This window comes from Cynoglossus semilaevis, chromosome 10 (genome assembly GCF_000523025.1).
Source record: "Cynoglossus semilaevis isolate Cse_v1.0 chromosome 10, Cse_v1.0, whole genome shotgun sequence".
Taxonomy (NCBI): domain Eukaryota; kingdom Metazoa; phylum Chordata; class Actinopteri; order Pleuronectiformes; family Cynoglossidae; genus Cynoglossus; species Cynoglossus semilaevis.
In genome coordinates, this window is record NC_024316.1 from 9,409,815 (window position 1) to 9,436,373 (window position 26,559).

General features: G+C 40.3%; 2 protein-coding genes across 7 annotated transcripts; one reads left to right on the forward strand and one right to left on the reverse strand.

Moving 5' to 3' along the window:
* Positions 1 to 864: 864 nt before the first annotated feature.
* ccdc30 (coiled-coil domain containing 30) lies at positions 865 to 15,255 on the reverse strand. Of its 6 annotated transcripts, XR_003050969.1 has the most exons (29): positions 14,785 to 15,255; positions 13,825 to 14,021; positions 12,335 to 12,517; positions 12,130 to 12,250; positions 11,822 to 12,012; positions 11,493 to 11,579; positions 10,938 to 11,015; positions 10,400 to 10,556; positions 9,867 to 9,938; positions 9,480 to 9,595; positions 9,278 to 9,396; positions 8,826 to 9,018; positions 8,627 to 8,719; positions 8,342 to 8,470; positions 8,130 to 8,267; positions 7,625 to 7,803; positions 7,258 to 7,519; positions 6,976 to 7,098; positions 6,712 to 6,882; positions 6,384 to 6,593; positions 6,059 to 6,216; positions 5,777 to 5,942; positions 4,992 to 5,113; positions 4,740 to 4,881; positions 4,483 to 4,619; positions 4,286 to 4,403; positions 4,163 to 4,197; positions 4,003 to 4,067; positions 3,872 to 3,921 (listed from the first exon to the last, which is right to left on the reverse strand). XR_003050969.1 is itself a non-coding variant. In XM_008318635.3 (28 exons), exons 2-28 carry the CDS (start codon positions 13,837 to 13,839, stop codon positions 3,717 to 3,719), a joined length of 3,747 nt encoding a protein of 1,248 aa, XP_008316857.1. In that variant the 5' UTR covers positions 13,840 to 14,021; positions 14,785 to 15,255; the 3' UTR covers positions 865 to 3,716. The 6 variants fall into 6 exon arrangements, 4 of the variants coding, with proteins under 4 accessions (XP_008316857.1, XP_016891752.1, XP_016891751.1 ...); XM_008318635.3 differs by lacking the exon at positions 4,163 to 4,197 and having other exon boundaries at positions 865 to 3,921; positions 12,335 to 12,514; XM_017036263.2 differs by lacking the exon at positions 4,163 to 4,197 and having other exon boundaries at positions 865 to 3,921; positions 10,938 to 11,012.
* An 827-nt stretch (positions 15,256 to 16,082) lies between these two features.
* On the forward strand, positions 16,083 to 19,306 carry LOC103384932 (epithelial membrane protein 3-like). Its single transcript, XM_008318636.3, has 5 exons — positions 16,083 to 16,536; positions 17,478 to 17,565; positions 17,909 to 18,011; positions 18,123 to 18,263; positions 18,824 to 19,306. Exons 2-5 carry the CDS (start codon positions 17,488 to 17,490, stop codon positions 18,997 to 18,999), a joined length of 498 nt encoding a protein of 165 aa, XP_008316858.1. The 5' UTR covers positions 16,083 to 16,536; positions 17,478 to 17,487; the 3' UTR covers positions 19,000 to 19,306.
* The last annotated feature ends 7,253 nt before the right edge of the window (positions 19,307 to 26,559 follow it).

Genomic DNA, 26,559 nt, shown 5'->3' on the forward strand with positions numbered 1-26,559 from the left:
TCTTGCAAAAATACATACGCATACTCATTTTCTACGCAATCATGATACAATCATTTGTTGACCTTTTGGCTTCACCTCTGTCCTAATTTTTTTGGAGCGTGTAAATATATGTAAGTCATACTCTTCTACTTTTACTTTACTGCAGGTGTGACCAGTACTGTAGTATAGTGTCATATTCACTGCTTCCTGTTGGTTTCACCAGATATTTAGGAAGCGTACCAACTTTTCTTGAAATGAGTTTGTAATTGTAGGCAAAAAAAGACAGAAAATGGTTATATAATGTGTGTGAGTGTGTATATATATGCGTACATATATAGGTGTGTATGTATATATATATACACAAAATACATATATGCACACATGTATAGGTGTGTGTGTATATATATATATATATATACACACACATACACAGAGACATTCACCTTCACAACACTTTTCAGATTTTAACACTTTTCTAACATTACAATTTTCCCGTCGCATCCCATTAACATGTGCCATATAAGAAAGCAAGTGTTTTTTAACTCTTCAGTTTGTTTGTTTTTCTCATTTATTTCTTAGCATTAGACATTTATCCTGAGTACATTGCACATGCACCAATACCAGCTCTGCTCATACTTAGCCCTAATTTTAAACACACCTAAGCTGAAACACAATTATAGTGAAGTGGTAAATCTAAAGCCTGACCACTGGACCAAAATGTGAAGTTATTCTCGACCCATTTTAGACTTTTGTAATCTTTAATCATAAGCTTTACCCTTCTTAAACTGAACTGCAGTAACAGTCATAACCCATAGGCCTGTTTTTAGACCATAGGGAGGCAACACTCCAGCTTTGCTTTTTTTTTTGTTTGTACTTTTTTTTAAAAACATTTAATTGTACACAGTATTGTTTGTAATATTTTTTTACTGTAACTAAACTCTGTATGGTACTAACAGAGTACCCTGCGTTCTTCAGGGCACTTCAGAACAGGTGCTACAGCTAGAACATTACATCTGAGATGGAACTGAGAATATTGTAAAATACATATACAGTATATAGTAATGTTTTCAAAAGAAAAGGAAAAAAAAAAACGTATTACTCAAGCCACTGGCCTGAACACATATTCACGCCAACAACAGACCCTGCCTCTTCAGCTTTTACTCTTTTCTGGGGTTTGGGTTGGGCGGGTGGTTAGGGGTGGGGCATAATGTACATGTTGCTGTACTGTAAAAGAGGTTATTCACTTAATAGTACTTATTTTTTAAGATTTCATAAACATGCTCTGTTTGGGGTTTTTTTTGTAAAAGCTTATGTATGCACTTAACTGTAATTATTTTAGTCTCCCTGTATGTTATTAATATTCACCTTTTATATCAGTTACTTACATGTAAGCCTTCATTGTTTTATCATCCCACGTCTACATTACTCTGTATTGTGTTCTGCAGTATTCAGTCGTGTAAACATTTCTTCTTTTTTGTTTTTGGATTCCGTTTCCTTCCGCATGGAGATCCTGAGCTGTAAACTGTATGATAACTGTTTAACCCACCTCCTCTTTGAAAAGATATTCCGTAGATTTATTACACTTTTTTCCTGTCTTGCATTGTGGTTTCATATTCAGTTCCCAGACAACTCAATATGCACAGCCAAGACTGAGAAGTTAAACTAAGGTTACCAATGTTTAAAAGTAAAAAAAGAAAAAAAAGAGCTTTGTATCTTTACCTTGTTTAATAAAAAGACTGTTACAAATCCTCCTCTTTACTCAAGTCAGACTCATAAATCTAAATCCAACCCATTTATTTATGAATATTTTGTTTTCAAAAGTTTTATAATCACAGTTCATGTCGGTAGAAAAAAAAAAGTTTTCTTTATTTATAAAGCAGCAAATTAGGTTAACACTTCATTGCTTCAGGCACATTAAAAAAAAAAACAAAAAAAACCAAACCCCACAGTCTCTACAGTGAACAAATATTACACAACAGTTGATTCTACTGTAACAAATGCCACACAGAAAGACAGTTCTCTGCTGAGGTAAAATAACAGGAAAAAGTCTTAAGTTTATGAGAAGGTTTTGAGGGAAAGTTTACAAGGATAAAGTCTAATTTTTGAGAAGAAAGTCTTACTTATAGTATGAATGTAAAAAGACGGAGAAAACATTGAAAAAAGGGAATGATTATTAAAACTGTCCAACTAAAAACCTCAATTTCTGTCCTACGTGCTGTGTCCTGTCTAGGCTACAGGTTCATTTGTTTTAAACCACGTACGAATGAATTCTCATACATTTTTGACTCAATTCTTATAAACCTCCAACTTTATTCTTGTACTCTGCAAATTTCATTCTCACGAACATATGACTTTATTCTCGTAAACTTATTTTATTCTCAAAAAGTTATTTTCGTCTCTTAAGGTCTCCTAATATTTATAAGACATTCTGTTCTCGTCAGCTTATGAAGTTATTCTGGTACTTTTAAATGCATTTTACTTTTGTATCGGTGTGTTTGATGGTATACACACCATAGCCACTGAAAAATCTCACATTCTAAGGAAAATATTCCCAGCCACCAAACTCACATTCTAATGTGGCACAGTTATACTAAATAACAGGTTTATTATTTCCGCAGGTTCCGCAAATTACAAGCAGAGAATGTTCTGTTTGTATCCTGTTGGAGTTGGGGGTCAAAAGGGTCAGATTATCGGACATTAAGGGATTTTCAGAATCACTGATCATACATCGCACCAAGGGTAAAATCATCGTACAAATACGATTATCGTACATCTGTGAAGGCTGCGACCCATCATTTGAGAAATACTATGTAGGTCAACAGCGCCATCCACAGGTATTGTCACGTTTTCAATGATATTTTCAACACAGTAAAACCATAAACTAACACCACTATCGTTTTTCATAGAAAACACGGCCCTGATGGATTCAACTCGGGGACAAATGCATACCATTTGGTATCTCACCCATTTACATCCACTGCTACATTTACTCAAATGTAAACACAAGTAAGACCATTTATATAATAAAGTGCTCTTTTAACAAATATCATTCAAAGTCAACCACATGCATTACATTTATATGGTATATGTTCCACAACACAAAAGCTTCGCTTTCATGGACTGGTGCAAACAACGACGCAACTAAATGTAAAGAAATGCAAACAAAAAGACAACTATGGCACTTTAAAGAAGCTTTAGAGATAGCTCCATTGTCCATATGTGTATTTATAAAGTTAAACAAGAATTTGTTTTTTTATATACAAATGTAAAAGTGCTTGTACCTGAGCAGAACAACAGTGGCAGGTCCCTTTCATTATTACTCTCTCAGTAATATCTATTTGGAAAAAAAAAAAATTTTAAAAGAATTACTGACTTTTTTTTTTTAACTCTTTCACTGTGGTCACAGTGGATGTGTCATTTGTTCTTGACACAGGACACATCTCACATGATTGGCAGCTCTCTGTTGTATCGTTACGCAGTTTTACATCCATGAATATCAATGTTGTAATGATATTCATTAAATGTACAACATATTCACACTACAGATTCACACTATGTAGTGCAAGTTGTGGCAAGAGATTGTTGGATTTTTACAAGATGTGAATGGCGTGGGACAAGAAGGCATAAAACTTTACTCCTCAAATAAGGCGGAGTGGATGTGGACGAGTGCTTCTAAATACGTGCACTGAGCAATGATTCCTGTGATTAGTTTGACACTGAAACACTGTGAACTCATCTCAGACTTTGTCACCTGTGTGAGGACTGCCCTCCGAGCCTTTGGCCTCTGGAACGACCAGTGGTGAGGTGAGATTCAGGTAACCCTGCTCCGACAGCTGGTGCGTGGAGACTGACGCTCGGGTGTTTTCCGTCACCTGTTCGCTCATCTTCACACGACAGATTTTGTCCAGGATGTTGAGAGGGTTACAGGAGCCTGTCGTCAAACTGAAGCCATAAAAAATACAAACAAATAAGTCTTTTTATGCTCATACACCATAATAATTATAATTAACCATTTTGCCCTACCTTAGGGTGGACGCTTGCAAGATGCTGTCACGCAAACTCTCAGATGAGTGCATTATCTTGATATTCTGTTGAGGATTTGTTAGAAATTCTGCAGTTTGTTACAGTACGACGACAGAGGGCTGGTCACCCCTGTTTATTTGGCTCCAACCAATTCTCTTACCTTCTAATAATTCAGCATTAGCCATGATTGTACGACTGTTTTAAAACATTACAAAGTGCCAGTGAATGTTTGAGAAGCACGCCCCCTGTCAACACCGTGAAAACGTGCACTGTATAACGTTACCTCGAGGCTGCAGATGGACTGGGCGTTCCTCAGAGCACGCTCCAAGGAACTAACTTGATTGGAGAGCTTCAGAGTTCGTTCCTGCAGCTGCAGGTTTTCGACTTCTAAGACGTTAACCCTTGAAGACATTCAAAATGACCTCATGACCTCGGATGATATAGTACTTGTCACTGAGGAACAGCTCGTTGTGACTATACCTGTGCTGAACAGTGGAGGCCGTCCTCATCCCTTTGCTTCCCATTTCTTCTGCTTCACTGACCTTCTTCAACAGCTCTCTCTTCTCCTCCAAGAGCTTCTCATTTTCCTCCATCACTGTTTGAATGCTTTCTTTCTCCTATTAACCACAGCACAGAGCAGAAGAAAAAAGAAATATATAAAAGAATATGTTAATATTCCCCATGTTCTATGTTATACAGTGAGAGGGTTGCATGTGTGTTCAAAGTGTGTGTGTGACCTTGTGAGAGAGACTGGCTGCCAGCAACAGGTCATTCTCCAGTTTCTGTATGGTGCGATCTCTCTGGGCTGTTGCCTTGACGAACACCTGCTTGGCCTGTCTCAGCTTGATCTTGTGCTGACTTTGCTTTTCATTGTACTTCCTGCATTAAAACAATAGGGACGACCAAACCAATCACAGGATAGAAACCACGTTTCTAATGTGACTCAACTCTCAACTATGTCGTCTAAATACATATGTTACATGTCTCACCGAAAGTGTGAGTCAAGTTGGAGGAGAACCTGCTGCAGCTCCGCCTGCAGTCTGTCACACTCCTGCTGACTGGCTGCCAGGTCCTCCTGCAGCCTGTGGCTGGTAACGTGGCTGCTTTTCACCTGCAGGATACACATACCATAATGTCATAAAATACAGTTCATAACCAGCTGAACTGCTATTTACTGTGGACCAGGGGTGGGCGGCAACATTTTTTGACACTTAAAAATATTTCCCCCAAATATGTCCACAAATTTAACACATTACAAAAATACATATTAGTATTATGAAATACTTATTAACATGGCTCCAACATTATGTAGCAAATGGATACAGGAGGGCTATAGATGCTTCACTTATATTCTTATTTATTTTTAAAGCTTCTATGAATGACAATGTTAACATGAACATGAGTACAGATGCTAATAAACATGACTTAATAAATCTGTGTATTATAAGAATGACTGAGCATTGAATGTGAATGAGGAAAGTCTGTTTATACCTGCTACAGTGATTATAAAAAAAAACACTATTTTATGCTGATATATAGTACAGTGCACTGGTGCAGTGTCTCTGTTATTGTTGGCGACGTGAAATGCAGCAGCAGCGTAAACAACACTTTAGCTGTCGTTGATGTTGCCAACAAATCAGGACAGATCTGGTTGCTGTCGTCGACAAATCACAGCCAAATGTTTAGCAGGCTGCAGACACTGAATTGGGAAAGAGCCAAAAATATGCCAGGTTTCCAGAACCGTGCGGTACTAATGATGTATAATGTTCCTCACCTCCTCCCTGGCCTTGCTGAGCTCAGCGTCCAGGATGGATAGGCGAGTGTCCAGCTGCTGTACACGGTGGCTGAGCTCGGTGTTGCTCCTGTTCAGAGTGGCCTCTTTCAGCCTCAGGGAGCGCACCTGCTGCTGCAGCTCCTCCTCCCGCTGCTCTAACAGCTTCCTGAGGCAGAAAAAGGAAAAAAATGATTGGTAGAAAAAAGGAGGTCACCAAGAGGAGTGGATCACAGTGGTGCTCTTCAACAAACAGGTCAAAGATGCTGGGGTGAGGAGGGTGACCTGGTTATGTGCTCCTCATGCTGCTGGGCTCTCAGCGCTGACAAGGTGTCAGACAGGTCCTTGTTGTCCCTCTCCAGGCGGGAGCTCTCTCCGACCCGAGCCTCCTCCATGCGCAGCTGGTGCTGGGCATTGTTTAGCTGCTGCTGCAACTCCAACACCTGCCATCACAGCAAAACCAGCAGATTCACCAGTGACTCACACCAGACATTACCAACATCCGTAAAAGGTGGATGACATGTTGATAATCATATGACATCACTGACTTTTTGAAATTACAGCTACTTCTGTTGATTACACTATAAAGTATAACCACAGCAGGACTGACCTTTTTGTCAGCAGCGATGAGCCGTGCCCTTTCAGCCTGCAGGTCCTCCTGGAGACTGGTGGTGGCGCTAGAACTGGTGGAGCTCCGTGCTAGTTCCAGCTCCAGTTCTCGGACCTTGTGCTGCTGACGTTCACTCTCCGCTGCTTGGGTGTGGACACTCTGTTCTGCCTGAACCAGTTTGGTCTGGACCTGCTTCAGCTCTGCAAAAATCTAATTAAAAAAAGCCAAAATGTCTTTTATACTAAATAATTTAAATGTCAATAACACAGATTAGCACCACATGGTGATAATATATGTAACTGCACATGGGCTATGATAGGACAAAAACCTTGAGCTTTTCCTGGTCCAACAGGGTGTTGTGTCTCTTCAGGTCCATGTTTCTTTCTTTCTCATAACGTAGCTCTCTCTCTGCTGAAGCAAACAGGTTCTGGGCCCGCTGCAGGTCCTGCTTCATCTGCTTTGTCTCCTCTGACTTCTGACTGAGCACTGAATCCTGAGACTAAAGGATGAGAACAGATAACAAAAAGAACACAAAAGACGACTACAAATGAGAGCCGGAGTTTATTGAAGACGATGTTATGTTGAATTGTACCTTGATATGAGCCTGGGCTTCATGGACCTGGGCCTGCAAAGCCATCTGGTGTTGAGAAGCCACCTGCTGCTCCTCTAGCAGTTTGACCTGCAGCTGGTTCAGCTCTTGTTTCAGACGTGAAAGCTACAAGCAAAACACACACGTTAAAATAATGACGTTATAATGTAGAGGAAGAATGTGTCTCCGTCTTTCCAGCTGTTCATTAGCCCGGTAGCTATGTGCTAAAGATGGTGTTAAATTAGGTGTGACCTCTTTGATGACTCTGATTTCTAACTCCTTTACCTGATCAGAGTCGTCATCCTTGCTCCTCTCCATTGGACCGAGTCGGGACTCAGCTGTTTGTAGTTCGAGCCTCTGGCTGCTACTGACCACTTCCTTCATAGAGGAGACCTGCTCTTGATGCCACTTGAGCTGCTCACTCAGGTGCTGGATCTCAAGTTCCAGTCTCTCTCGTTCTCCCTCAGCTGCCAGCTTCTCCTGGACACTGGAGCTCAGCTTAGCCTGAAGATCTGCGCTCTGCTTCCGTTCGGACACCAGGTCTTCCCTGCAGGATGGAGACGATGTGCAATTTACATATAAACCTCAAAGATGACGCCCTGTCTTGGAAATGCAAATATTACAACTTCTGCAGCTATGAACTCATTTCAACCTAAGTGCGCTGTGTGTGGCCTGGAGGCTGCCCAGTTCAGCAGTCAGACGATCGGTCTGGTTCTGCAGCTGGTCCACATGGAGCCTGTTTTCCTTCAGGTCCTCTTGGGTCCTGTTACTATCCTTAAAGCGTTCCAGTTCACTCTGCAGTCGGCTGTGGGCTCGGTCCATCTGGGCCAACTGAAAGTCAGCAAACACTTATGTAAATAAGTTTGTTTATTGTTGTCATTTTATTTATTAACTGGCTTTGAAAAACGTTTTCTTTTTAATAAAGCTGCCAAACCATATGAATTATGCATAACCTAATTAACCAAAAATAAGACATAAATCACAATTAATCACCTAACAAATCATTAATCATGATTAGTCATAACTTTATATCTTTTTATAACTTGAAAGCTATAAAGCAATAAAATACATTAAAATTTTAAACATGATTAACTTCACAAATTAGAATTATTTTGTCAGCCTAATTTTTATTTAATTTTAAATAAAAACGAACAAACCTTTTCTTCCAGAACAGCTTTTTCCCCTTTGACTTGTGTGAGGCTCTTGATGAGTGTTTTCCCCTGTTGGCACTCTGTCTGCAGACTGTTGATCTCCAGTCTCAGTTTCTTCAACTCTCGCTCACCGATCTGCAAAGCCTATCGTCCATATTCAAAGATTAACGCCTTTGCTCTGAGACGTCACATTTTAACATGCAGTGACCTCTTCTTACATCTTTGTCTTTTTTGAGAGCGGCCTGGGCAGCACTCAGGTCGACCTCCAGCTGTTTTCTCCAGTCCTTCTCCTCAGTCAGTCTGGCCTCCAGAAGAGCCATTCTCTCCTGGCTGGCGTCCCTTAGGTGCTACACACACACAGAGGAAAGTATTTTAAGTTTAACCTTTGTAATTTGTCATATTGGGTTTCCTAATATTTTTCACTACTATAATACATCATAAACATCATATGTGTTGTATGTAACAAAACAGGTTTAAAAGAAAAAATAAAGATAATTTTGTACCAGTTGTAGGAAGGATTCTTTGACTTCTTCTCCGTTTCTCATTATTTTTTCATGCACATCCTGCTTTTTCAGCTCTGCCTCCAAGGTTTTGATCTGTACAATCACACGACATTAAGACTCTTTTACAATGCTTTAACCACTGTTACTTTTTTTATACTTCTGTAGTGAAGTCTGTTCAAGGTTGTGGTGGCGTCATTACCCTGCGGTGCATTCCCTCCAGTTCCCCCTCATGCCGATGCCTCTCCTCCTTGCTGGCGTTCTGGGCCTCACCCAGCAGCGCCTCCAGCTCCTCGTTCCTCTCCTCCAGCTCCTCCTGTTGGTTGCGCAGTCGCTGGAGTTGCCGCTGCAGCTCTCTGACCTGCACAAGTCCGTCCTCCATCACCTCGTGACACCTGAAGGACAAGGACGACTGGACTTTCACACATGAACTACAGTGATTTATTTCTGACCCATTGTGGGGTTAACTGTTGCCCTTGGTTGATGTGATCTCTTTTAATTATCTTTCATTTTATTTTTACCTCGGTATGATACATCACATGAGATGAAATGATTACACATGACATGATGTGACAGGACATGCCGACAAGTCACCAGTTGATGATCATTGATATATGATGGGGTTTTTTAACACTGTGGTGAGTATTTATTTACCGTTTGTGAATGTGATCCTTGTCTGGAGCTGATAAGGCAGAAGAATTGCTCTGCAGTTCAATGCCAAGGTTCGTGACCTTTCGAGCATCTTCAGCAGCAACATGTTGGTCTGACTCAAACTGAAAAGAAGGAACAATGGAACAAAGTCACACCATGCTGCTCTGACCACATCTGTACTTAAATACACGTGTTAACTCTGCACCTGCTTCTGGAGATTCTTCCTCTCAGATTCTATTCTGTGCACGTTCTCCCTCAGTGTTCTGTTCTCTGCTTCAAGTCTGTCCTTTTCCTCTTTGGCTTGTTGTATCTTCATCACATCTGCAGACAAAATACTCTTGACCATGTACAACACTGTATACTGTTTGCTGAGTATATGTATTTCCTTGTTAAAACAGAGTCAAGGTTTCTGTCAAGAATGCTGGTAAAACTGTGATTTAGAAACTTGCAAAGCAGGAAAACACAAACAGTTTATTTTCTAACAATTCCAGAAGCTTCACATGCAAAAGAAAGTTGACAGTGAGAGTGAAAAGAAACAGAAAGCTAACCAGATTCTAATCAGGCTGTGTCTCAGTATGAAAACCTGTCTCACCACAGTGTTTCAGTTTGTCCACTTCCTCCCTCAGGTTTTCTACTTCTTGGACCATTTCCTGTATCCCAGGTCCTGAGATTATAAACATATTATAAGGTCTACAGAGCAGAAACACACCTCCTCTCAGATTCCCCTTTGTTGCTCACTGCACTCATCAATCAACACATCAGAAAAAATATATAAAAGAAATAGTATAATGGTGAATAAAAAATTGTAATAAAAACCAAATATGGTCTGAAAGCTGGGACATTTGTACATAATTATAAATAAAACTTTTACATTTTTAAACTAAATTTAGTCTTTTAAACTCTAACACACTTTTAGTCATAATTTAATTTAATGGGAACTAGTTTAATTTAAGATTTATTTAAGGTTTAAGTTGACTGAAATATAATCTGTAATATCTCATGTTAATTGGCCTTGAATGACATCCACATAAGAAACTGTTTTATTAATTATTTTTATCATTACTAATTTATTATTAATTAAACTTACTTATTGAACTTATTTATTACTACACATCTTCCTCTCACCGCTTGAATCTATGATGTTATTTTTGGCAACATCCAGCTCATTGGTGAGTCTGCGGATATCTTGATGAGCCATCGCTAGCCTCCTTGACGCCTCTTCCAGGTCTCTCTCCAAACGTTGGCGCTCGTTCTGCTCCTGGGACATCTGCTCAGTGTGGACCTGGTGTTATGAAAGGAATTGAGAATGGTTAGGAGTGGAAGGAGTGCAGCGGGGAAGGAAGAGTGGATGTGTGGAGAGGGCCATGCTGTGGGAGAAGACATGCAGTTTGAGCATTAGTTTCACCACCATCAACACCGTCATCTTCATCACCATAATCACCCCCACCCACGGGGCTAGAGAGAGTGAGATCTCAGGATTCATGCTGTAGAGTGAGTCCAGGGTCATAGAGTACACATGCTGGTACCTGTGACATGCTGGTACCAAACCACTGGTACAGTGTGTTGTACTTATTGACTTCACATATAATGAGAGGATCAAACCTTTATGTGACTCTTGCTGTTAGTAATTACAGTTAGTAAAGGCTGAGGGGTGAAAACCTACAGGGCTGATACTGTGCTTGTTCTGACCCGACCTGCGGAGACCAAACAGCTTCTTCCATGGACTCTGGGATGTACACTGCTGAGAGGAAAGACCAATGTGTGTGTATGTGTGTGTTTGTTTAATGTCAGTGGAAAGTCACAGCAAGGAAGATGTATAACTGTACTGGAAATCACTGCATTTGGCTAAAAGTCATTCTTCATACAACGGAATTAGCAAAAAAAAAGATTTTCTCCCCATGTTAAATATGTGCCAAGCCAAGGTCTGTGGACCATTACTGGACAATGTGCTGATGGTGTAAAATATTTTAATAATTTTCTTCATAATCTGGTCATTTTCATTTAAATTCTTCATTTAAAGATAACGTATCAATGTTATAGACCTCAATACTCACAGAATAAAGTCTAAAAGATGTTTTATTTTGAAAATGTAATAATTCTTAACGGTCTTAAGGATCTGTGTGGCAGTCATTTACCTTTTACAACCTTACAGACTCATCTAAAGAACTGTTTGACAAAATATTATGATGTTCACTGTGGTAATGTTGAGGCCCCTCACCTTTGACATGGAGTCTATTCTTTTCTGTAGATCCTCCCTCTGCTGCCTGAGCTCTTCTCCCACCAAGTGTTGAATGTGTTCCTGCCCCTGGTCCCAAAAACACAGTTCCACTAATAAACAAGACGATCTGCCTTCCTAAATATTGTGCCTTTTATATTTCAATTATTATAACCTTGACATCTTTATACTTGTATTGTGTTACATTTGTATTTAGGTTAACCATTCATATAAAAGATTATTTATGACTTCTGGAAAGCTAATATTCAACAATATCTCAAGAAAACTGCATGTACATAAATGTCCTGTTGTGGTGTCAGGAGGCCGTTCACCTGCTGTTGGCCTTCCATCAAATTTCCGCTCAAGCTCTGACTTTCCAGTCTTCTTTCAGCAGCTTCCAGCCTTTCCAATAAAGTTGCCCTTTCCACCAGCAAGTAAGCCACCTGTTCACTGGGGCTGCTCAGGCCCATCTCCCCAAGGTCCTCCTGAGCCAGCATCTCTGCCAGCTCTTTGCTCTGGCTCTCTGAAGAGAAAGAGACTTCAGTACTGGAAAGTGCTCACCTCTTACGAGAAGCCACGACCGGTCACAACTGTGGACGATCAAAGGAAAGAATACCACCTGCAGTATCAGTTGTTATACCTTGTTGTTGTCTGATCTGATGAAGTTCATGTCGCAACTGTTCGTTGTCTCTCTCATAGTCTGCCGTCAGACTCTCGCGCTCTTCTAACAGTCCACGAATGTGTGCAACATAGCTCTCCACCTGGCATGTGAAGAGGAAAATGTGAGTGATGGATTCTGGGTATTGGGTTTTTTTCAGGATTTTTAAAGGGCCAACATTTCTCACCTCTTTCATCTCGTTGGCCTGTTGGGTTCGTAAAGTCTGCAGTTCCTGGGTGACTGAATGGAGCTTTGCTTCACTTCCGAGCAGCTGCTGCCACAGAAAGCGATGCTTCTCCTCCTCAGTGGCGTCTGGAGGTAAACCATCCTCCTGCAGCCGCATAGAAATCTGCACCAGCTCATCCTGCTGCTGAGAACACAGGGAAAGAACTGAAGGTTACGGTCTCTAAGTTTAAATAACAGCGCTTTACTAAATAAAATAACACCAGTCACTTTTGTTGAAGGTCAAAGCTCCGGGTCAAACCTCTTGACATGCCAACATCTGGGACACATGAGTCATCTGAAGGAGGAACCAAAGGTATTTGACTAGCTAAATGCTTTTTTTTTACTTGTCTTTCACAAGTAGTGAGTAAAGTAGTGCTAAAGAACTGATTCATATTGTATAAAACTGGTGGTGATATTTTGAGGACGTAAACATCACAATGACTGGAATGGCAGGATTTCATTAGAAATAAGCCGTAGCTACTGAGCTATATTCAACAGTGAACATGCATGCTATGAATCATCTGTATGAAAACACTTTAAATATCCTTACAACCACAGCACAGGAGCTTTAGTTCAAGGCCACAAGTCTCATTGAAAGCTGATCCGTTTGTAGGACGCATAGGAGATGCACACAACATCTGAGCAGCATGCCAGCTCTAAACACCTGTCACTGAATTCAACACTGCACTTTGTCTGCCTTTGTAACCTGAGCAGAGCCACATGCAGCATTTAAACTACCCCACGAGTGATCGCCCCCTCCAACAACATTCAACGTATTGTTACAAGCTTGGTATCATGTCTCACAATGTGATGTACTTACACATCACACCAAATGGTCTAGACTTGTATGACCAGGGGATAAATGAAAAGTCAAGAAAACAAGAAGAAGCTCAGAAAATAAAAAATAAAGAAGTAAGAATGTTTTCCACTAAAAATCCACTAAAAACAGAATTACCACAATTTAATTTTCTCTTTAACTAACTAAAGGGTCATTTCTAAGGGTAGTTCAGCAAAAAATAAAAAAAATAAAACCACTTGTTTTCCTTTCACAAAACAAAACATAACAGAAGGAGCAAAAGTGAATTCCTAGAGCTGGTACTCACAGCACATTCCCTTTGTCCCCTTGTCTTATTTCACACTTTTCTCTGAATTACAAAACTTGCAGCACATTTTACCAAAGTAACCCGAGAGTTAACAGTTCGATGTTAGAATTTTTCAGGAAATAATTACTACATGTACAAAGAAATATAATCTATTTCCAGAGACCAGAGCTCACTGAAAGTTACCAATTAACATGTGGCTTCATTTGGCAACCAGTTTCCAGCATTCTTTAGGTGCAGTAGACATAAAAAACAAAAACAAAAGCAAACAAGCAGGAGTGAAAATACCTTCTTAGGTAAATGACTACAGTGTACAGTCTGTGCACAAATAACATCTTCAGCAAAGTGTTACCTCTTCATGATCCATGTTTATGTCTTAGGTCTGCTGAAGCTGCGTGCAACTGTTGTGGTTGTTTTGGTCCGGAGTCTACTACATGGTACTCCAAAGACTCAAATCTCTATGTGCCAAGATCAACACATCCCCAACTGTTTACACTCCAACTGTTGTAGCAGTTCATCCATGGCACGGTCTCATGTGCTTGGCTTACCCTGTAAGGCATGCAAAACAATACTGTCATGTTTGGACCTGCAGGTATAATCAGCTGCCTCAGCTTTCAATGTCAATGACACACACACATGCATTTTATGACACAAAGCATCACCCGGGGCTATGCAAAGCCACATGCTCCTACTCTATATTGAGTTTTTGTTGAGTGCTATCATTTAGTAATACCATAAATTACCATATATGAGATGTTCTTGTCGCAAACGTCAGATAATCTACATTTGCGTTTATTTAAAATATCTGCATTTCACTGAAGTGTGTGCACTTGTACCGACACTTATCTGGGCTGTTAGGTGCCGCCTTCACACAGTTTTAGGATTTTAAACCTTTAATTCGAAGCAACACCACTCTTCCCAAAATGTCTGACGAGGAGGAGCGAAAGACTTTTTGGAAAACAATTACTTACATTCCTTTTGGCTCACGCATGCTCAATAAAGGAAATTGTGCTTTTTGCTTAGCAGGACACTTTTCTTCAAACGCCTGATGTTAATTACCCGATGGACAACGGCTAGCTGTGTTTACATGCTGTGCTAAGTAGTTAGCAAAGTTTTCCTAAAACTTATCATGGCTTCACTTAAGCACGAGACAGCTCTTTGAGAGCAGCCATAGCGACCTACAGCGACCGCCTGGCACATACTGCTGAGCACCGTCGTGTTGTTAATGTCCATAATAAAAACTGTCATTTTCATCGTATCTATTCGAGGAGATAAAGTCCAAGACAATGTTTAAAAACCCAGTTTATCTCACCTTTCTGAGTGTAAATACGCCAAGAAAAGCATACGCTGCTTTAAACCTCCGTTATTTCATCCCACCCCAGCTGGGCAATATCCCGCCTTTACGCAGTTTCTCATTGGCTCGTATTCAGCGTAAACCAATCATCTGTCGGCTTTTCTGGACATAATCCAATCAAAAAAGAGCTTCAGGCGGGTCTTCGGTCCTAAAGAGCCTTGAGAAAATATAAAAGCTTTGGAAAGGCGTGGCTGAATGAATCGGCTTCTACTCGTATCTAGGCAACGGATTGTACCATTTACCAGACGCAGGGGTGCGGGCCTTCGTCAGATTTGACCGGTTTCGACTACGAAATAAACATTTCTAATATTGTATTAGTTTGTCAACATATTGATGGTCATGATTCACTCATGATATTTAGTAATATATCTGGCAGTGCTAAATTAGAGTTAAGGTTCCACGTATCTAACCAAGGGTGCTGTTGTTGTTGAGTGATAACCTGGTTATGGTGTCGTCTTCTCCAAGGAATAATTTAAATGTGCATTTTAGCGCTAATTTATACAAGTTTGAAGTTTAGGTTCAAAATAATTTTCTTTAGTTAAAATATGATCAAAAATTTGACTGACAACATCAGCCAGTGAGTTAAAGCTAGCCTTCAGTTTTAACATGAGCTATTTAGTTTACTAAACGTTTGTGGGTTTACATTTTGTAACATGGTTATTGATTTGGTGTGATACTAGTCTAAAAACAAGTAAGAAAAAAGATGAAAGTTATTTAAAAACATTCCAATGATAGATACCAGTTAGCAGACAAAAAAAATCAATTAAAAATGGGTATATAGAAAAAAGTTAACTAAATGTTGTGCTGCTGATTAAACGTTATTAATTGTGACCTTTAATCAAAACACGCAAATGAATAAATCTAGCAAAAGTAATCAAAGTTAGCCAAAAAAGGATGACAATAAGAAAAACTGACTCAGTGGGTCGCTTAAACCACAAACATAGCTAAAAGTCAAATAAACAAATAAAATGTGTCAAAAATATTTTTGAAGTTATAAAAAGTGTATTTTACTTGTATATTGCATCAATAAAAAAAAAAATTTTTAGTCCAGAAGGTTCAGAAGAACATGGTGGTTTTAAAGACATTAACAGTAAGGTTAGCATAGCACAGGGCCATTTACTGTTTGTTTACTATGGATGTGAAGGACTAGAGCTTAATACTCTGTTTTGCTGAACCCTCTGCTGACCCTGCTCCTGTTTATGAAATTGGTCATGTTTGCCTGGTGTGTCCCACCCAGTTGTTTGTCATTGTGACCAGTGTTCTCCGAATGCCCATAATAATCCGGTGCAGAAATGTCAGCTATGTTGCAGCTCTGTGTTTATTTTTCACATTCACTCTACAAAGAGTCACCTTGTGAATATTTGGTTAAGGGATGGCAAAATGCTCATTGTGGGAGCACGTCCAGCAGACTGTTTAAAGAGCACATCTCTTCATGTGGTTTACGTGCCTCAGCTCCGCTGTAGCCTATTGGGCGGGTCTCACTGGACTCTTTTTGGGACGGTGATGTTGTTCTGAGGGACTGTGAGGCTGAGGAAAAGGGAGCACTGTTCTGCTCAGAGGAAATGGGCGTTCTCCTCGGAAAGTTTGGCTGGGGTGCTTGAAAAAATATAGGGAGGTGTGGCACTGCCCGAAAGGAGAGGACCACCAAGAGGGTTGGAGCGTAGTAGAGTAGTGAGAACGCTGCTAACTTACATTTGAGATCCTAACGTGGTGAGTAAAACCTTTCTTGATTCTTGACTCTTATACTTCTTTAACTACGATGTGAATCCATTAGGTTCTAGGCAGGCGAGTCAACGAAGTGGCTCTTGATTAAAATATCCTATAACACACACCCTAAAATGAATGGGAAGCAATAAAAATACAATTCAGAGATTTGATATGGATTTAAAATATATTCTTTTATAAATTTATAGCATGAATAAATTCAGCAAATGTATTCATGACCTTTCTGTTCTGTAGATTTTTGAAACATCAGTTTTTAATTGCACTTATTTACGGGATTCTCTTTTAAAAAAATTTACATGAAAGATTACATCTCCAGTGGTCAGATTGTGCAATTAAGAGTAATCTTGACTCCACTGCCCACCCAAATGTGCTGTACCTCTCCTAAGATAAAGATCTTTTCATGGACTATTTCATCCTGTTTCATATTCCCCTAAATGCTTTTCCTTAAGAACATGTGCCTGAATATTGGGAAGCCTACGTGACTTGTTTTTCATGCTTTTTTTCTAGGTTGAAATGCTATAAAGGCTGTTTTTCTTTTACTTTATGAGTGGAGCAGATTTAATGAAACCAAAATGTTACCTAAATTACAGACTCTTCACAACATTCAGTTAAAAGGTAGCATAGGCTTTGATTGCATGAATATTTTGGCATCATTTAGACTCCATAGACCTGCCCACGCTCTGTAAAGATTGGCTGTACCATGTATAACACTGAGGCCAGTCAAGGAGAATTCTGAAACATGAACCCACTGAACCCTTTTGAAGCATGAACTCATACTGTAAAACACAGGGTGCACTGTGTTCAGCTTTAGCCCTGTTTACATCAAGGCAAGAACAGGAAAATCCTGCACAGATTCTCAATCTGTAAACATAAATAAAAGGAGCTACAGTAAATGAATCGGTGTTTTTTTTCTTATTTTGCTCCAGCACACTGAAAATGGCATACCTGGTAATGTTTGTGACCCTGCTTCATCTCATCACCCTGGCCATGCTGTTCATTGCAACCATGGAGAAGGTGAAATACACAACATACTGTAGTTACTAGTGTGTCCAAAGCCTGGCTCTTGGACCAATCAGGGCCCTTGAAATTGTTTTCGGTGGCCCTCAATTAGATTAAATTTGTGATTTGCTAAATATACATATATATATATGTATATATATAGATATATATTAGAAAATATATACATATATTTTGATCTTGTATACATATAACCAATTAACATGGGCCACAATGCAAAAAGATAACTGAGCTTCTGAGTTTTTTTTTTTTTTTGTTGGTTTGGTTTTTTTATTGCAGTAGCTGAATGATGCTGTTAGAATTTAAGTGTTATATATTTATCTATCTCCTCTCTTTAAAGTCCTGGTGGGTGTGGGATGGCATGGAGAACTCTGACTTGTGGTACAACTGCAGGTTCGACAACTTCACAGGAACCTGGCTGTGTGCATCCTCCAAAGAAACTGGTGTTTGTTTTCTTTCAATACATATCAATTTCTCCACACCCTTTCTATGGGTAGTTCAGCAAAAAATAAAAAATAAAATAAAATAAAAATCACTTGTTTTCCTTTCACCAGAGTGGCTCCAGGCAGTGCAGGTGTTGATGGTACTCTCTGTTGTCTTCTCCTCTGTCTCCTTCCTGGTCTTCCTGGGACAACTGTTCACCATGTCTAAGGGTGGACTCTTCTACTTCACTGGACTTTGTCAAGTCTTCGCAGGTAAAAAGGTTTACGATGGTAAGACTCTGCTTTACTAACCAGGAAAAGTCTGACTAAGGTTCATTAATATTATTGAAATTCAAATGACCTCAGACACTGAGCAGCATTGTGGCAACAGTGGGGAGAAAAAAAATCCTCCTTTTCACTAGAAGAAATCTCCAGCAGGTCTAGACTCAGTGTTGTCGTATGCATGCCACCTAATTTTCAGACCTGGTGTTGTGTGTGATTGTGTGACTGAGTCATTTTAACACTTGTTAAGTTGACTTCAACCGCAAGAGAGGTTTTCTACAAAATGTTGTTTAACAGAGTTGAATCCCAAAACGCAGGAAATGACACTTCACTGCACAGGAACACGTATGATTTAAGTTAAATAAAGTTGCCACTAAAACTCAACTCACTGCAAATTATAGTTAAATCATAGTCATTAGCATTGGAAAGGAAATGTATAAAGCTAAATAATGTTTAAAGTGTGCAGCTAAATAAAATTCTAGGTTTTCTGTTTAAATCTTTTACACTACAAAAACTGAATTACTTAAGTCATGTTACTTCCTTTTTCTAAGGTCTCACTGCATTTTCCGCGGCTCTCATCTACTCACTACACCATAAGGAGATCCTTCCCAGCTCCAAAGAACTGACTTCAGGACACTTCGGCTACTGCTTCATCCTGGCCTGGGTGTGTGTCCCTTTGCTGCTGTGCAGTGGTGTCGTATACATTCACCTGCGCAAGAAAGAGTGACCAGGAAAACTGCAGTAAAAAAAACAAACAAAACATTTACAGGGTATTGTAGTCACATATATCTGTTATTTATGTGACTATGTTTTTTTATTTTATTTTAGATAAATGTACTGTATATTAGAAATCAGTTGGAAAATACTGGTCGGTATGTCAGGATGTTGTTGAACTAAACAATTAGTAAAGATTTATATTTTATGATCCATATGTTTGATTTAACTGCTGTTATGACATTTATCACAGAAGACAGGTTTAGCAGCGCAGAGCATTTTAGTTAGTAAAGTATTAAAGGCATTAGAATGACTAAAAAGGAATAAAGGAATTAGAATTATGCAATTATTGCCAACAGTAGCATCAGAGTTGTTTGTGCAATCACATGTATTTTAAATGCAACAGTTTTTTTTTTTTGTTTTTTTTACAAAATAAACAACACACATCAAATAAACAAGTATGTTGTGTTCACTGGGCTGAAACATGGCTAACAAGTATGGCACGAGAAACAAGCAACACAGCCATAGGTTAAAACAGTCAATAAAGTTTTAAAAAACCCAAAACACACACACACACACACCTCACATCCATTTAATTTTCAAACAACGGAAATTATAGAATAAAACCTGTGTTGTGAAACGGTTTCACTTTCTGCCACAGGGTGCTGCTGATGTTTTATCTAAATATTGACACTAGGCGGCAGTGTCAGCCACGTTTTCTACACTGGCAGCAGCAGACACAGCCGTGTCAGCGTCATGTGGCTGTGTTGTCAGGAGTCAGAGGAACAGCTGGAAATCAAATTACCTCCTCTCCCCCTCTCTGGATTCCAAATAAGACAACAGCAGTCTCCTTCTCCTTCTCCTTCTCCTTATGTAACCGTAGCATTTCCTTTGGCTCTGGTCTAGTTCTTCTCTGCAGATGTAGGACAGATCATCAGAGGGTGGTTGCATGGTCGGATCCTCCCTGACAGACACAGAACGGAGAGAGGAGCATGTGGTGAGATCCTTCCCTGCAGGGATTTATCTACAGGGATGGGCCTCAACACTCGGCCTCTGCAGAGGAGCTCACAGCTTCTTAGTGAGCTTCAGTCCCTCCAGGCCACCACGTTTGTAGAATTTTTTGTAGTTTATTTTTTTATTTATTTTTTCAGCCTGCAAGGTGAGCGGAAGTCCAGTGTTAACCAAGGCCAGATTTTGGTGGCTGGGACTTTTTCACTGTTACAAGTCTGTTTGCTCCCTACATACCAGACAAAGGAATGTAGTTGGCGGTTAACCATGAAGTACTGTAGCTGTAATAGGCCAAAACATGTTAATTAAAAGTTAAGAAAATTAGCTACACGTTGGCTAAGAAACAAGCAAGGATCACTAACAGAAAGTTGCTAAAAATGGCTAAAACAAATACAGCTAACTTTGAGTAATTTGAAAATAAATGTATTGAGAACTAGACAATAGTATAGTGAACCAAAATATATTTAAATATAGCTACATCTAGCCCCCAACGAGTAAAAACAGCTCACGATTGACCAGAAATCTTTAAAATTGGTCTACATTAACACACAGAGAGCTAGAAATTGTCCAAAATCAATGATTTCAGCACAGTTTAAGGCAAAGGTCTGGAGTGATGAAACAGCTAAAGTTGGCCCAAGGAAAGGTAAAAGTTATCTTTTTTAAATATAGGCATCGTCTTAACCAGTAATAAACTCGGAAACAAAAATAAAATCACAGAAACAGCCTTAAACTAACAGAGATGATTCTTTCTGGTAGCTGAACATTAGCCAAAATGGTCCTTGTTCTTCTTCTTCTTTTTTTGAGAATGGTTATTTCCTTTTAGTGCACGGTGAGTATCAACTTTTTCCTTTCTCTCTCTGAATCACATACTAGTTGGTGTTTGGAAGACTTTCCTTTCGTTCAGGAAAAGACTGCAGTATGAAGACTGTGGTTCACTGTCATTGAAGGACACTGTTTATTAAAGGCTTTCTCAGTTCACTGTGTCATTAGGTGGCCGCTGCCGCCGCTGCCGCTGCCGCCGCCGCTGCTGCTGCTGCTGCTGGTGGTGGTTAGCATGGCTGTGGAGAATTGGACAGTTGAAGAGGGAGATAGAATTTGTAAAAAAAAAGAAAAAGTTTATCCAAGACCAAACAATAGTGTCTTTGGAATCCTGTTTATACCCCCACCCCCCTTCACCGCAGGCATCCCCACGTGGAAGTTTACCCACTACAATAGTCATTTTCCAAAGTTGTTTCCACAAGTACAGCTAAAGCATGATCACACACCCACAGCTGTGTGAGTGCTGCTGCTGCTGCTGCTGCTGTTGCTGTTGTGACGTGGCTGGATCCTCTGGCCTGCTCGGAGCCTCTGTCTTAGTCCCAGTTTCCACTGAAGTGTGCAGCAGAGTGGAGCCAGATGAGCTCAATTACAGACTGCTTAAGTCATGGCATAAATGTGTCCATTTGTTCAGTCAGGAGTTCCACTGTTCCCTCTGCCTTTTCTTACACTCAGTTTTTGCATGAAGAAAAACCTGACTCTGTAAATGTTGAAATGTCGACATTTGAACAGCAACAACAGCAACACATGGAGCTCCTCAGTCTGTCATGGCGTTGAGCCACCCCCCTCTCCACTCCCCCTCCTCCCCCTCTTCCTCCTCTCTTCTCCCTTGAATCCCTCCTGCAGTCATGTGCAGACTTCAAGGTCACACTCTCTGTTTACATGCTTCACAGAATAATTTAGGAGCACACTTTCTTCTTCCGCTTGGACTCCTCGTATCTGCAGTTCCACTCCTTATTCCACCTCCTGAGTGTGTGGCTTATGTGTCGTCTGTAATTTGTCATGCAGCGCTGTGGAGCAGAGGTTTCTCACTTGGATTTGTCAGCCTGGGCGGTGACCGGTCTGTGCTTTCTGGTGTGTCATCCTGTGACTCTGTGTGTTAATGTGATAACGTTGGAATTTATGATCATGTTGTTTTCTATGTTAAACAGTGATGTCTGTTAGTCAGGCTCTTCAGTCATATGGAGCACCAGGTGGCTGATGGGAGGTTGGCATTATCACCTGTTAACAAACAATACTAAAAAAAAATTAGATATATATTTTATTTAGGGGGCGGAGAGCGCTCTGCCACTGGCTGCTACAGACTGCTAGCGATTTAAGAATCAGGCTCGTGATCAGAGGAGTGCCAGTTTGAATCCCCGCCCGGGCTGTGGTGCGTTTGCAAGCAACAAAAAAAAACTCCCCTTCCCTCCGGTTGCTGCAAAGTTCTGCGCACTGCTCCTGTTCCGTAGGTGGGTTAGATACAGAGGAGAACATTCTGTTGTGTGTACATTTGTGTGAACAAAGACGAATAAAAAGTTTCTCTTATTCAGAACAGGTTTATCAGGCCAAGCCAGGAGATGGGCAGTTTGGAAAGTTTTGGACTATTTTTAATCAGACTCATTTGGTCCAGACAAGGACTGTTGGAAGATCTAGGACAATTAAAACAGTTTTTAGTGTCTGTCAGATAACATTGATGTGGCCCACGTGGTAATTATGAGGTCCTTTATTCATCCCACAGTGGGGAAATTCAGTGTCTTACCATATGGGCCAGATCAATTTGCATTCAATGGGTTTAAATGCACTGGGCCAGACCACATTTATGTGGTCCACATAGTTCTGCCCTGTGTTTGATCAAACAATGTCTGACTATTGTTATGTTTTAGTCAAGTCTGTGGCCCACATTCTGAATACCAGATAGGACACTGGTCCCCAACGTTTTTTGTACCGTTTTTTGTATGTATCATTACATTTTCAAAATAAAACATCTTTCAGACTTTCTTCTGTTAGCATCAGAGTGTGAATGACCTGTTGTTTTAAAACATCGCCAGCTTTTCTTTGAATGAAGTAAATTAGTAAAACTCAATACATTTTTTTTACTGTGTCCCTCTGTGGCCCAGTACCAAACAATTTATGGACTAGCACTGGTCCCCGGACCAGGGGTTGGAGACCAGGTGGACCACACAATGCTACAAAATCCTTTGCTTCATGTGGGACATGTGAGTATACAGTATTGTATGGTTCTGCTGTGTAATCAAGTATCTTTTTTATATAGTACGTGCCGTTCCATTTCATTGTTGTTATATTTTATTCATGCTGTAGGAAATGCTGAAATCTCATGGAGGCTTACGGATGCTGCCAGAGAATTCATACGGTTTGTGTTGTCACAAAAAAATGTTTGTTTTTATCTTTTTAAATCTGGTATAAAAAAAGGCATTTTTCCAAATTCCAATTATATATTTTAGCTCTGCTGTGCGATTCAACCTTAGAGCGAATTTAAAAAAGAATGACATCACCAATACATCATAATCTCCAACAGCTCACTGTACAAAATAAGGTCACGGATGCTATATTTAGCGGAGCGGTCTTGCTGTGTGATCTGAAAGCTAAAGCTCAGATTTAGACTGACATGCTTTGGAGCAGAGACCACTGCGGCAGCATCTCTGACTGTGCAGCATCTGCACCACTTCACTCTGTCAAAACTGCTGACCTACATATACTGAACTAAGGCTGTTAGCTACGACACAGTTTCCAGAGCTATTCCTGACTCTGAGCATGATTACACGTCTACAGCAGAACTCCCCAACCTCTGGCCCGGGGTGGGCCACAAAAAAACAAAAAAAACAAAACATGAATAGCCCACAGTGGGCCTTTATGTTATTCATTGATTTCAATAAATAACATATTATTTTTTCTCATAATTCTCTCTGCCTGAAAGTGATGAGATGGCTGTGTCATATTCTGGGTCACAGAGGAAGTAAACTAAAAAACTAAGCTCCTCAGAGGCAGGACTCAGCGGTTCATTTACATCTTGAGGACAAAGGACACTCTTTTGTAGATGAGGATGTGCATATCCTCACCAGAGAAGACGAGTGGTTTAAGAGAGGGTGAAGGAAGCCATCTACGTTAATCAGGAGAAACCACCTCTCAGTAGAGGAGGTGGTTTGAGACACAACCTTTCATCTACCTATAACGTCGTCCTGAGTTCTCTCCCCAAAAGATTCAACCCCCTCCTTGACAACAAGACCAAGTTTTCATTTCAAAGGACATCCAGCAAAAAGTGTCGCTCAGGTGAAAGGATCAGTCTATAGCTGTGGTATCACTCCCCATTCACACCTCTAACCTGGTGACTTTACATTCCACCCGCCTTTGAATAAGGTGGGTGGAACCACACCTCCGCCCCCCCACCCCCGCCCCTTCTGCAACGACCCTCGTTATGGGTGTGCAGCTCCTTTGAGGCTAAATGCCTCCTCTTCAAAAAAAAAAAAAATTACTCTGTCCAGTTGCCCTCGATGTAACTATTTGGGGATAAATTTACCTGAATGACAAAGAACCTACACAGACATAAACATTTTTTTTAAAGAAAATATCAAAGTGATAAAAATTTCATCAGAATTGAGGTAAGTGAATTTAGCGACACAGTACTGTGACATTCTCTGTCCATTCTTAGCTTCCAAACTCTTCCAATGTCTTGTCCTTTAAGTAAACATCAAAAAACAAAATGGTAAACTATGTTGGATGAGTTAATTATTTGTTGGAATGTTGTCAAACTGTCAAGAAAATGTTTGATGCAGTTATACTATAATAGGCAACAGCAGGGAAACACGTGTTGTAAATACTTAGCATATTAGTGGGATCTGAGATAAATGCCAGTCTGCCTAGGACTCTGTAAACTCTGATGTTCCATGAACACTGTCTGCTAGAAGGTGAAATGAAGTGAATTAATTGTCATTGTGACACAACACACTGCACACACAACGAAATGTGACCTGTGTTTTTAACCCATCCCCAAAGTGAACAGTGGGCAGCTTTTGGAGCGCCCAGGGAGCAGTGTGTGGGGACGGTGCCATGCTCAGGGCACCTCAGTGGTAACATGGCAGCTGGTGGACTTGAACCAGGAGCCTTCAGGACCCAAGTCTGCTTCCTTAACCACTTCCTCAACCTGCTCAGGGTTTGACCTGGTTCTTGACCTGAAAACGGACTCCTGCTTTATGATCAGAGAATCAGTAGTTTGCTCAGGCACTGGCCCACTGTCTGGCCCACTGTCTGGCCCACTATCTGGCCCACTGTCTGGCCTACTGTTGGGCCATTTTGTTGTTTTATGATTGAGGCAAAGGTGAGGCGCTAGACATGGTGGTGACACTACAGTAGACTTTAAGGATACAGTTTGACACAGTGACACAGTTTCTTATCCCCCCCGTTGCTGGGTGCTATCTCAAATGAGATTATCACTTAAACCACAGGTAAAGCCTTAAGGCGAGGTAAGGATTTGGCCGCAGCTAATGAATGGCTGCACACTCAGACTTCAGACTGTGTTCCTGCTTTGTCTGCGTTCGGTCCTTGTACAGAGTGGGATAAATGAGCAGAAGGTCTTGTGTCAGGTAACAGACAAAGCAGCTAGTGTATCTTTAACACTGATTGTACTGGAGGTTCTATAATGAGGACACAGCAAAACCTACATCCTTGAGGGCTAAGGAGGTTCAAGGTTAAATTAAATCAACATTTTGCTAAGACACAACAGCAGGCAGTAATGCAGATCCAGCCAGTGTTGGTGCACTTTTTTCACAGCTGTCTCGGTGGCTATGAAAAATCCGCTTTGCTCTGCCTTTCTCCACAGGGAGGTCAGAGAGGAGAATTGGTTCACAAACTCTGTGACACAGCCACAAGATTCAAGACAAGCAAAGGGATATAATCACTTTTCCTTTTTATGTAGTGGTGCATGATGATAATTTTGGTTTCAGCCCTGTACTTGTCTGTGCCATGGCTTCATTTTGGGTTGCATCACTCTAGATTTAAAATATCTTTGCCAGGATGAGTTATTATTGAGAGAATCTCAGTGTAAATCATTCTCTTTGTGGGGGTGAATTGTATGTTATTCCAGATTTAGTCATATAAAAGCTAAATTCAACACCGTGTTGACATGTACATGCATTCTATAGTCTCAAAATACGTTGAAATGAAAGGGACTGTTAAACTAAAACTAGCCTAAAATAACATGAAATAAATATTTAAAATGATCAAATAATTACGTGTTTCAGCTTCTTAAAAGGTTAGCCACATTATTGATAGGTTCCTTAAAATAAGTTAAAAAAATTCTAGCCCAAATTACCCAAAGCTAATGATGTACTATGCTATATCTTGTATTTCTTAGCAACTTGTTAAACGTATCAGACTGAGGCTGGGATTCATCATCATCAGTTTATTATTGTTGGTATAATGGTTATTAGTTTCTTTCCTAGAATCCCAGAACTGCAGCTGTTGTGTCTGCGTGCTAGGCACTGGGATTTGGCAGCAGGACCCTGCAGACGGGCCAACTGATACCACACCACCATCTGACCAAACCCGTCCAGAATCTGCTGCAGCTGGTGGAAAGTCTGCTGATCTCAGATCCTGGTAATCCTTCAATTCTCATCACATCTCCAACAAGAATGTAGTAAACTGCTGAACAGAGTACTGACACTATTACTGACACTAAAGACGAATGAGAATATATCTTTAATGTGCTAGTAACAGTTAAAAATAATGACTTACTCTAGTTAAATACATTAAA